The 12,918-nt window shown below is 41.6% G+C and overlaps 1 protein-coding gene across 3 annotated transcripts in view; it reads left to right on the forward strand.

Moving 5' to 3' along the window:
* Window positions 1-208: 208 nt before the first annotated feature.
* The window catches only part of LOC124002473 (vitamin D3 receptor B), a 78,830-nt gene continuing 66,120 nt past the window's right edge, over window positions 209-12,918 (forward strand). For 2 of the 3 annotated variants that reach the window (XM_046309890.1, XM_046309892.1), the window contains exons 1-2: window positions 211-788; window positions 1,039-1,121. In XM_046309890.1, the coding sequence (XP_046165846.1) occupies window positions 1,055-1,121 (67 nt within the window). In that variant the 5' untranslated portion in view covers window positions 211-788; window positions 1,039-1,054. Of the gene's footprint in view, window positions 789-1,038; window positions 1,122-12,918 lie in introns of all 3 variants that reach the window. The other variant, XM_046309891.1, reaches the window with a different exon arrangement.

Consider the following 12,918-nt stretch of genomic DNA (forward strand, 5'->3'; position numbering starts at 1 on the left):
ATAATGCTATACTTTTCTTTTCAGCGCATCTATTGTCATATTGTTACAGTGTTATTGAAGCACTGTATCAGTGCCTGCGAAGAAACAATGTTGCTTTAAACCTCACGCGGTCAAAGTTGTTTACCTCTTCGTTACCTCTGACGTCATGACACACCCCTGTGTTTGGGGGAAGGGGAGTCGCTCACACACGTTACGAGCATTGGATTTGACCAAGCAAAGCAGGGCTGGTGTAAACCGTCACCAACCAAAACACGGGATACACGGGATACACGCAGATTACACCTTTGATTGGTTATTGGAGAGGCTTGGAGAAAATATCCCATTTTGTCGAAGTCCGGGGGCGGGGCATACCAAAAAGTAATGGCCATCTATTTAGGGTCTGGCCAGGGGATTTCTCGTCTATCATAGCTATTCTATAGAATTCGCCGTTTGTAGAGCGAACAAGGTAAACATCGTAACCAGTATTACTAGTCGTATTCGTTAATTGCAGTCGCGTTCGGTCTGAATATAGTTGATATATCGCCTGAACTTGATACACCAATTTAGGGTTAACCAGCCATCTAGCCACGCTAGCTATCAGTATCAGCTCACCAGCCAACATTTAGAACCTTCCTTGGGCGTGATAGTTTGGACGTTTCGAGTCGATCACATGCGGATATTTGTATAACGCAGTTATTACACAGTATCTCATACCACAAGTCAACATGGGAATGATTTTATTTTCAAGAGATTGACGACGACAAAACGGATTAAGGGCAATTTGGTCTTGGGTAAAAAGTTGTACGCAGGTATGAAACTCGCATCCAGAGAAGGAATGTGAAAGCTGAAACTATTCTGCGGCTCGAGCTCAAAACAAACGCAGCGTTACAAGGCTGTCAGTTTACCAAAATAATCTTTACAATCAAACCATTGCACGCATGTTGCTCAAATAATTGTCATGCTTTTCTTTAAAGAGAATATATGATACGACTATTATTCAAACAACCAAACTGTTTGAAACAAGGTCTGAATTGATTAAGCATATTTCTTATTTTTCAGGATTAAAGATATCTTTATGGTTAAGAAGAGAGTTGCCAAGTCTTTATCTCCCATCTACAAAAAAGGGCATGCCAAAATCCCAGGTAAATTAATTTGATCTGTTTTAAATACTTGCATTCATAGCCAATCTACATCTGTATAAAATGCATGCATTTAATCTCAACTGGATATTTCCAAAAATGTATTATCTGTCACAATTTGTAAATAATAGCCTTTATTATAGACTTTATTTGGATAGTCCATCTATAGATGCTCTACAGCAGGATTCTCCAACCAGCAGACTGGATTTTGCCCTCCCAGTTTTCCAAGCAATTGTAATAAATATATATATATATATATCAGCAAAAAAAAGAAAGTAATCTTATTGTCAACTGCATTTATTTTCAGCAAACTTATCATGTGTAAATATTTGTATGAACATAAGATTCAACAACAGACATAAACTGAACAAGTTCCACAGGCATGTGACTAACATAAATTCAATAATGTGTCCCTGAACAAAGCGGGGGGGGATCAAAAGTAGCAGTCAGTATCTGATGTGGCCACCAGCTGCATTAAGTTCTGCAGTGCATCTCCTCATGGACTGCACCAGATTTGCCAGTTCTTGCTTTTAGATGTTACCACTTCTCTTCCACCAAGGCTCCTGCAAGTTCCCAGACATTTCTGGGGGAAATGGCCCTAGCCCTCACCTTCCAATCCAACAGGTCCCAGACGGGCTCAATGGAATTGAGATCCGGCTCTTCGCTGGCCATGGCAGAACACTGACTTTCCTGTCTTTCAGGAAATTACGCACAGAACGAGAAGTATGGCTGGTGGCATTGTCATGCTGGAGGGTCATGTCAGGATGAGCCTGCAGGAAGGGTACCACATGAGGGGGGAGGATGTCTTCCCTGTAATGCACAGTGTTGAGATTGTCTGCAATGACAACAAGCTCAGTCCGATCATACTGTGACACACCGCCCCAGACCATGACGGACCCTCCATTCCTTCGACGATGAACACGACACCGACCATAATCCCTGGTGAGACAAATCCGCGACTCATCAGTGAAGAACACTTTTTGCCAGTCCTGTCTGGTCCAGCGACGGTGGTTTTGTGCCCATATGGGACGTTGTTGCCGGTGATGTTTGGTGAGGACCTGCCTTACAACAGGCCTACAAGCCCTCAATCCAGCCTCTATCAGCCTATTGAGGACAGTCTGAGCACTGACGGAGGGATTGTGCAATCCTGGCGTAACTCGGGCAGTTGTTGTTGCCATCCTGTACCTGTCCCACAGGCACGTTCACGCAGATGAGCAGGGACCCTGGGCATCTTTCTTTTGGTGTTTTTCAGAGTCAGTAGAAAGGCCTCTTTTGTGTCCTAAGTTTTCATCACTGTGACCTTAATTGCCTACTCTGTAAACTGTTAGTGTCTTAACGACTGTTCCACAAGTGCATGTTCGTTCATTGTTTATGGTTCATTGAAGTATGGGAAACAGTGTATAAACCCTTTACAATGAAGATCTGCTGAGTTATTTTGATTTTTACAAATGATCTTTGAAAGACAGGGTCCTGAAAAAGGGACAATTCTTTTTTTTCTGAGTGTATGTTAAAAGTTTGGACACACCTATTCATTCCAGGGTTTTCCTTTGTTTTGACAATTTTCTACATTGTAAAATAATAGCGAAGACTTCAACTATGAAATAACACATATGGAATCATGTAATAACCAAAAAAGTGTTTAAACAAATCTAAATATATTTTGTATTTGAGATTCTTCAAAGTAGCCACCCTTTGCCTTGATGACTGCTTTGTACACTCTTGGCATTCTGTCAAACAGCTGCATGAGGTTGTCACCTGGAATGCATTTCAATTAACCTTTTCATACGCGAGTTCCAAATATCTCTAACAGTCGCTCAGCGTGAGTTGTTTTATGCACGTGATGTCAGAATGCACTCATTGTTCCAAAATGTGATTGTTACACAACAGGGCAGTTAACATGCGCTGCCTGCTAATTATCTATGTTTCAACTTGTCAATTTCAAATGATTTTTTCAACAAGTTTGATTTTCTAACAAAAGTTTGAATTGAGGTGTGTTCCGCCTCGTTAATTCACATGGAAGTAGCCCATTTCGGTGTTGCTGACAATTTTATGTTTGAGGATTTACTGAGCCGGACAAACTTCTCTCTTCGAGGAGAGCCCTTCCCCAATGCCTCCATTGTTGTTTTCCATACAAATAATGACTTTGGACATGTGTGCGTTCCTATCAAAGTAAGTGCCTTATTTTCTGCATATCATGCTGTCATTGTTACTGTGGCATGAAGTATGTATGTATGGAGCATAATGTATTAACAGTTTTATTCACATGTTTTCAAGTACCGGTGATGAATAATGCATTCTGGTTATTGCATAGATTGTAATGGACACCTAATGATGGGTGTAAAATACCTTTTTGAAGGTTGTACTGATTATAATGAACTAATGCTATTTGCCAGCTATGTGTCGCGCCATGTTTCTTGACATCATACAATGCATTTTGGGTGTCACGTAAATGTCTGTCAGACCAAAGATGTTATAATGAGGTGAAGGAATGGTTCACTCCTCTTTCGGGTAAACTTCCGGAAGTGAATGAAGGGAAGTGAATGATCGTAGACAACACACCCCCTTCAACATGCATACTGCAAAAAGACCAAACTCATCTTGTCTCTGCTTATTATATTTGGTTGATGCAAAAAACAAACATGGAGGCGTGCACAAACTACCCATAAGATTACTTTTGATTTCTAGAAAGTGTTTTACTCAATTATTTCGATCACTGTTGAGCTCACCCGGGATGTGATGAATTATAAATAGTAATTGCTATTAGCTAATTCATATTGTGGTTTCTGTCGTTATCTAAATATGACCACTTGTGTAACATCAACTTTTCCTCAGATAGTGCTAGGACTAATGTAGCTTACATTTTTCCGGTTTGGATGATTGTGTTATGCTGTAGCTACTTCTGTGAATGTCTGAACATTGCATCCAAAAATAAACTGGTCACATTCTGGACATAACTTTGTAAGAACTGTGTTTGTGCAAAATGTTTCTGCGAAAAAAACAGTGAAAAAAACAGTGAGGCCAGCTCAAATGCTGACTGTTGCGTCAATGGAAACTAGACGTTCTAAATAAGCGTTCTAATCACACCAGTTTGAGCGCATGCTAAAGGGACCACTATAGAATGATCACACCCATTTGTTGGTATGTGTGAAAAGGTTAACAGGTGTGCCTTGTACAAACGCATTAAGGAAAGAAATTGCACAAATTAACTTTGTTTCATTTGTGCAAATTATTTCCTTAATGCGTTTGAGCCAATCAGTTGTGTTGTGACTAGGTAGAGGTGGTATACAGAAGATAGCCCTATTTGGTAAAAGACCATAATATGGACCACCAAAGTCCATATTATGGCAAGAACAGCTCAAATCAGCAAACCATCATTACTTTAAGACATGAAGGTCAGTCAATCTGGAAAATGTCAAGAACTTTCAAACTTTCTTCAAGTGCCGTCGCAAAAACCATCAAGCGCTATGATGAAACTGGCTCTCATGAGGACCGCCACAGGAAAGGAAGACCCAGAGTTACTTCTGCTGCAGAGGATAAGTTCATTAGAGTTACCAGCCTCAGAAATTGCAGTTCAAATAAATGCTTCATAGAGTTCAAGTAATAGACACATCTCAACATCAACTGTTCAGAGGAGACTGCGAGAATCAAGACTTTCATGCCAAATTGCTGCAAAGAAACCACTACTAAATGACACCAATAAGAAGAAGAGACTTGCTAGGGCCAAGAAACTCAAGCACTGTACATTAGACTGGTGGAAATCTGTGCTTGGGTCTGATGAGTCCAAATTTGAGATTTTTTGTTCCAATCGTCTTTGTGAGATGCAGAGTAGGTGAATGGATGATCTCCGCAGGTGTGGTTCCCACCATGAAGCATGGGGGAGGAGGTGTGACGGTGTGGGTGTGCTTTGCTGGTGACACTGTCAGTGATTTATTTAGAATTCAAGACTCACTTAACTAGCATGGCTACCACAGCATTCTGCAGTGATACGCCATCCCATCTGGTTTGCGCTTAGTGGGACTATAATTTGTTTTTCAACAGGACAATGACCCAACACACCTCTAGGCTGTGTAAGGGCTATTTGACCAAGAAGGACAGTGATGGAGTGCTGCACCAGATGACCTGGTCTACAAAATCACCCGACCACAACCCAATTGAGATGGGTTGGGATGAATTGGACCGCAGAGTGAAGGAAAAGTAGCCAACAAGTGCTCAACAAGTGTGGGAACTCCTTCAAGACCGTTGGAAAAGCATTCCTCTTGAAGCTGGTTGAGAGAATGCCAGGAGTGTGCAAAGCTGTCTTCACTTTGGTGGTTACTACATGACTCCATATGCATTATTTCATAGTTTTGATGTCTTCACTATAATTTTTTCAAACATACATTTTGGAAATTTGTTCCAAAGTATTCCCAGGCATAATAGAGATGTGGTTGTATACAAATGGAAGCAAGGTTTGAAATTATTACACTTTAATCAAATATATTTGTTTGGCCTTCTTTTTGCAGTCTACAAATGATTGTTAATTAATGTTCTGGCCCCGTAACCATCCGCTCAAGAAAAATTATTCTGTGGCTGAATCTAGTTGATAATATAATAATAATAATAATAATCCCTACTCTACTGACTATGGTTGAATATTTTCCTGGTATTTTATCTCTACAGACAATCGAATAACATTTCAACTAACTATCTACTAACCCTAAACTTAACCCTAACTTTATCTGTTACTCTAACCCTTATTCTAAACCTAACCGTAACCTTAGGAAGCAGTTGCTTATCAACAGATAGTTTAATAGTGTGACCATCTGTTATTTGGATAATCCGGACTATTCAAAGAAAGTGTGACCGATGGGCTTATTAAAAGCTTGAGTGAATTGCAGACGCCCTTGCCCCAAATGTGACAGACTACTACTATTTTACATAACAGGAATGACATTTTAGGCTTCTGCTACTAGACCATAAAACGATGAAAATAGGCCTCTTGTGATGTCTCACATTAACTTTTCGTCTTAATGGGTTCAATACGTAGGTTAAATCAAATATACAGTACATGACCAAAAGTAGGTGCCCACCTGCTCGAACATCTCATTCCACAATCATGGGCATTAATATGGAGTTTGTCCCCCCTTCTGCTGCCTTTAACAGCCTCCACTCTTCTGGGAAGGCTTTCCACTGGAACAATGCTGTGGTGACTTGCTTCCATTCAGCCACAAGAGCATTAGTGAGGTCGGGCGATTAGGCCTGGCTAACAGTCTGCGTTCCAATTCATCCCAAAGGTTTTCGATGGGGTTGAGGTCAGGGCTCTGTGCAGGCCAGTCAAGTTCTTCTACTCTGATCTCGACAAACCATTTCTGTATGGACCTTGCTTTTTGCACGGGGACATTGTCATGCTGAAACAGAAAAGGGCCTTCCCCAAACTGTTGCCACAAAATTGGAAGCACAGAATCGGCTAGAATGTCATTGTATGCTGTAGTGTTAAGATTTCCCTTCACTGGAACTAAGGGGTCTAGTCCGAACCAATGAAAACAGCTCCAGACCATTATTCCTCTTCCATCAAACTTTACAGTTGGCAACATGCATTTGGGCATGTAGCGTTCTCCTGGCATCAGCCAAACCCAGATTCACCCATCGGACTGCCAGATGGTGAAGCGTGATTCATCACTCCAGAGAACGATTTCCCTTGACCCAGAGTCCAATGGTGGCGAGCTGTACACTACACCAGTGTGTGGCTGCTTGGCCAAAGTAATCCATTTCATGAATCTCCCGACGAACAGTTCTTGTGCTGATGTTGCTTCCGGAGGGCGTTTGGAACTTGGTAGTGAGTGTTGGGCCTGTTCTGTGAGCTATCCTGGAAGTAGGTGACATGAAAGTAGAATACATTTTTCCCGGTGTGTGACCACCTATGTGTGCACGCGCTTGTCAAACAATCACTTCAAAGGTTTCCTTTACTAGGCTACCCGCGCACATTAATCCACTCGCAATATATTTCCATCCTCCAAACAGTGGTGAATTGAAAGAGACATCTGTTACACAAAATAAAAATAAGTGTAATGACATTTGGCAATTGTCATTAGGCCAGAATTGATGCGTCCACTGCTGTCAGTGCGCGTCTCGGCTACTAATCTCTACTTTGGCAAAATGTCAATGTTCTCATCGAACCACATCACATTTTGGAGTGTGGGCTATAGGCTACCACCTGTTTTCGAGTCATTTCGCTCATTTTTCATGCCTCTGACATGCGTTAAGGATAAATAGTGGTGTAATAGTGACATTTTTGGGGGGCATTTGGTTTTAATTATTGTGAATGGATCATGTTTTAATGGTACGGCATACCTCCACTATTTTATTTTGCCGGGGTGCTGTAATAGACGGTACCGCCTTACTTTCTGCGTGCAAGTAAACTTATGCTATCTCACATTCTTATTTTAGTCAATAGTTATGTTCATCTTTCGGAAAAAAGTACTATCTAGTACCTAAAAGGGTTCTTCGGCTGTCCCCAAAGGAGAACCCTTTGAAGAATCCTTTTTGGTTCCAGGTAGAACCCTTGTGGGTTCCATGTAGAAACAAAACAAAAAAGGGTTCTACTGGGAACCAAAAAGGGTTTTCCCATGGGGACAGCCTAAGAACCTTTTCGCAGCCCTTTTTTTTCTAAGCGTGTAGGACACAATGTCAAACAGAAAACAAATCAGTGCTCTTGTTAGACACGTTCACATGCAGCCCCTTCTCTGCTTCAACATTTTTTCTACCATTTGCTCCTACTGAACATGACCCGGTTTCCATTTAGAACTGGGGAGTGTCCTTTGTTTTACCTCGCAGCCTTTGTAGCTGAAGGTGTTGATGAGTGATTCCATATGAGATTTCACTATTTGGAATGATGAGAATTCAAAACACTGCCTCTCTAAGTGCTACTCACAATGCTGAGTTAAATGTCATTGATTAGTCATAAGTGAACTGGGGCAACTGGTCATGTTGTTGTAGGAATCATGCTTTGGTTGGCTCTAATGAATCCAACAAAAATGTTAATTTGATAGTCCTCGAGCTATTAAGAATTGTGAATTGATATCAGTGCTCTCTGTGTTATTGGTACGTTATTCCTCTCATACGGCCTCTGATAGATCTTTACTCAGGCCTAGATGATTGAAAAATTGAAAAGGTTTCGACCAATAAACCATTCAATTACTTTAGAATAGCCTTGTTGTGGGCCTCCGGGTGGCGCAGTGGCCTCCCGGGTGGCGCACCTAGCTGTGCCACCAGAGATGCTGGGTTCGAGCCCAGGCTCTGTCGCAGCCGGCCGTGACCGGGGGGTCCATGGGGCCACGCACAATTGCCCCAGCGTCGTCCGGGTTAGGGAGGGTTTGGCTGGTTGGGATATCCTTGTCTAATCGCGCACTAGCGACTCCTGTGGCGTGCCGGGCGCAGTGCGCGCTGACCAGGTCGCTAGGTGTACGGTGTTTCCTCCGACACATTGGTGCGGCTGGCTTCCGGGTTGTATGCGCCCTGTGTTAAGAAGCAGTGCGGCTTGGTTGGGTTGTGTTTCGGAGGTCGCATGGCTCTCGATCTTCGTCTCTCCCGAGCCCGTACGGGAGTTGTTGCGATGAGACAAGACAGTAACTACCTAGCAATTGGATACCACGAAATTGGGCAGAAAAAGGGGGTAAAAAAAAGAAAAGAATAGCCGTGTTGTTTAATTAACACTTTACACCAGTGTTCTTATTCCTGTGTAAATATCACAGTGTTCTACTGTTTTACAATTGTAGACTATAGCCCTACCCTTAACCCATATCCTAATCCTACGTACAGTACAGTGTAAGTACAATAAGTCATGACAATAGTCTGTACTTGAGGATACTCGAGGACACTTACTATGAACATTAATACATAAGAGTCATAAGAGCACTGTAATGTGAAGTGTAACTCCCCCTTTGTTTTCATGACACACAATATTATAGTGGCGTCATTCCAGGGATAGGCCTACCGCGGACAAAAGAACTATGTAACCCACTAAGGATAGATCTGTATGATGTATATGACAGGGCAATGCAATGTAGGCCTGTACTATGTATTTGTCAAGTTTGTAATGTGTAGTGTTTATGTTTTATAGCCTACAGCAGTACTGTGTGTCCAAGACAATTTCCTTCTTAGGGACAATAAAGAGCTATTGTCTTAATGTTACGGTCCTCCTGCCACCGGCTGCCATCACCTCAGATGGGACTCGAGAGCATTTATAAGCAGATGACAATGTACTGATAAGTTGCAGTGTACACTGCAGCACCCCTAATTAAGTCCCTCTTGTTGTGGAACGTGCAGTTCCTGGTTGCTATGTACAGGACCGTGTAATAAGATTATCTGAACCTGGTCGGGGTGCCAAATTTCTCCCCAACACACTCCCTTGCTCAATCACACTTCCTCTGCCAAAGAGGGGACGATGAGAGAAATGGTGAAGTCAAGTTAGCCAAGGGGACATGTTTAGAGGCCCGTAGAAATTGACGTACAGCGCGTTCACCTCTAGAGTCTAGACCAGTGGTTCTCAAACCTGGTCCTGCACATTTCTGGTTTTGCCTAAACACTACACAGCTGATTCAAATCACCAAAGCTTGATGATAAGTTGATGATTTGAACCAGCTCTGTAGTGTTAAGGCAAAAACTAAAATGTGCCCCCCTTTGGGTCCCCAGGCCCAAGTTTGAGATCCACTGGTCTAGTCAGTGGTGTAAAAATACTTTGAAATACTACTTAAGTCATTTTTGGGGGGTTATCCGTACTTTAATGTTCATATTTTTAACTACTTTTACTTAATAAAGGCAGGACAATTGTCCAATTCACGCACTTATCAACAGAACATCTCTGGTCATCCCTACTGCCTCCGATCTGGCGGACTCACTAAACCAACATGCTTCGTTTGTAAATTATGTCTGAGTGTTGGAGTGTACCCCTGCCTATCCATTTTTTTTAAACAAGAAAATGAAAAAATCTGAAAAATCTGGTTTGCTTAATATAAGGGATTTGAATTTATTTACACTTTTACTTTTGATACTTAAGTATATTTTAAACCAAATACTCTTAGCCTTTCAATCAAGTAGAATTTTACTAGGTGACTTTTACTTGAGTAACTTTCTATTAAGGTATTTTTTATTTTACTCAAGTATGACAATTGGGTACTTTTTTCACCACTGCCGATTTGATATGTATATTCATGAAAACCGTAATAATGCAATTTAGAAAGTAATATTTCATGATCAACTGTGTCAAAAGCTTTGGATAAAACTAAAAAGATGCCAAGAACATATTCATTGTTGTGGGCTGTAAAGATTTGATCCACAAGTTGCAAAAGAGACGTATTTTTCCACCACTGGGTCTAGAGATTTGAAGTCCTTCTCGGTTGAAAGAAAACAAACTCATATTCACTTCCCCTAGCCCCCACTTCTTCGGTGATTTCATATCTGACTGAGCGGATAAGTGTAAGTGTCAGCAATGTGATGGTGACGGTTCCACCTAGTCTTTTTCAATGGTCTCAGGGGAGCTTCCCCCCCTATTGCTTACCTCTTCTTACACCTATCCAGTTCCTTCCGATTTGAAACAACAGAGGTGTAGGGGGTTGTTTTCATTTCAGACCAAGCTATCCTTTCGACGATTCATTGGAAAGCTTTGAGGGAGGGAGAGCTTCGCTGGCACACAGTGATTACTTTGTGCCCTTAACAACTGACTTTGGAACAGCCCTCCCGCATTACTCCAAACTCTATCCCGCTAGGAGCTGCACAACAAGAGCTGAACCTAGAACAGTAGCAGAGGGCATTGTAATGTAGGCTCATGTTCAGCTCCGGCCAGTCACTGCTTCAACAATGGCAGGTTGTGTACGAGGGCCAATCAGTCGTGTTGGTATAGTCCATTAGCTTTTTGTCCACTCTGCGACAGCAGTACAGTCGTCATACCCACCCCACCTCTGCCGTGACCCCTAATTGGTTGCTTCCTCCTCTCCCACATGTAACAGTATAGGCCTCCTATAGAGCTGACCTTTACTAGGCACCACAAGATGGGCTTTTGTGTGAGTGTGTGCCATATAGGTGTATATAGGTCACATTTGAAGTTGTTGTTGTTGGGAGTGGCAGGGTAGCCTAGTGGTTAGAGCATTGGACTAGTAACCGAAAGGTTGCAAGTTCAAATCCCTGAGCTGACAAGGTACAAATCTGTTGTTCTACCCCTGAACAGGCAGTTAACCCACTGTTCCTAGGCCGTCATTGAAAACAAGAATTTGTTCTTAACTGACTTGCCTAGTTAAATAAAGGTCAAATTTTAAAAATAAAATAATGACGTGTTAAACTTAACGTGTGTAAACCTATGTGCATGCGTGCGCTGGGGGAGTCAGATTTTTGGGGGGTTAACAAGATACCGCGCCAATCCAGACTCCCAAATAGCAACATTCACAAGGGGGCGACAGAGGCCTTCTTGTTGTCTTCTTATTTGTTGTTAAATTTAAAGAAGAGTTACTTGTCTTCCCTTGCTAGCAAGTTGGCTAAACACTTCAAGCTAGCTAGCTAGCCTTTTCGCTTCCCACATCGCGATGTGAAATAATTAAATGTATAATTAAATATTATGCCCTGGCAAATATTCTTATACTTGCTCGTTTTATCTGAAAACATGATCCCAATTTGATATGCTGCTTCAGTGTATTCGTTCCCATATCAGCTTAATAAAATACAATGTCTTAATTTTTATTCACAGAGAAAAAAAGCGCGTCTATATGTTTTTACGTTTCCAAATGGCCTAGAATAACGTTATCACTTCTAAACAAATATCTCACAGCTGTTTTTACCAGTAGCCTGGAATCAATAGTAGCCTGGAATCAATAGTCACTTCTAAACAAAACACATTTTGGAGAGATTCTAATAAGGCGATTTTGAAGTTGATTAGCTTCCCACATCGCCATGTGAAATAATTAGATTTATAATGAAATAATATGCCCTCGCAAATATTCTTATACTGGCCAGTGTAACCTTCAATATTATCCCAATTTTGATATGCTGCTTCAAATTGACTGTCATCATGTTTTGGACAGAGAAAAAGCACATATCTCACAGCTGTTTTAACCAATAGCCTGGAATCAATAGTTAAAACTTCCAAACAAAATACATTTTGGTGGAGATTCTAATAAGGCTACAATGTTGTTTGGTTTGTTATTTGAACAGCCGCTGAGAGTATGTTTACTTATCAATGCAAAATAGGTTACTTTGATGCATTGCCTCTAGATCAGATCAAGGAACCAAGCGAACTTCATTGCTTACACTGCATGACTACTCAAGGAATGATACGGCGCGTTACAATCGAGAGAGTACATAGAATGTCGGAGCGCACTACAAAGAGCCACCCCTTTTGTGTCAAAAAACGACATTGTGACACTGCGCTACGCACCGTAGGGTATAAATAGCCCTTTAGTGTTGGGTCCAAGTTGAAACTTCCAGTGATTGCTGGTTCTTACGCTCGATGCGTCACATATACTTTTTTACTGTTTTAAGTAAAGGCAGGCAGTAGTCATGTCGAATAATACGACTTCTTGGGAACGTGAGCAAAGGAGAAACCCAGTGGGCTTTGTTTGGTTCCTGTATGAGTTACTATAAGTTAGTAGGAGGGAGTTGGTATGGCAGAGTTGGTATGAGTGAGTTGTTAAAGGTCCTGAAAAGATATTCTGAAAAGCACTTTTTCTCTTGAAAAGACAGGCTGAGTGGGCGGGGAGCTTAGCTCGCCTTAATTAACTGACAGCTCTTTGAAACGCCCATGTCAAGCAACTTGTATGCAGTGAGCAGGGTTGCA

The sequence above is a fragment of the Oncorhynchus gorbuscha genome, linkage group LG18 (genome assembly GCF_021184085.1).
Source record: "Oncorhynchus gorbuscha isolate QuinsamMale2020 ecotype Even-year linkage group LG18, OgorEven_v1.0, whole genome shotgun sequence".
Taxonomy (NCBI): domain Eukaryota; kingdom Metazoa; phylum Chordata; class Actinopteri; order Salmoniformes; family Salmonidae; genus Oncorhynchus; species Oncorhynchus gorbuscha.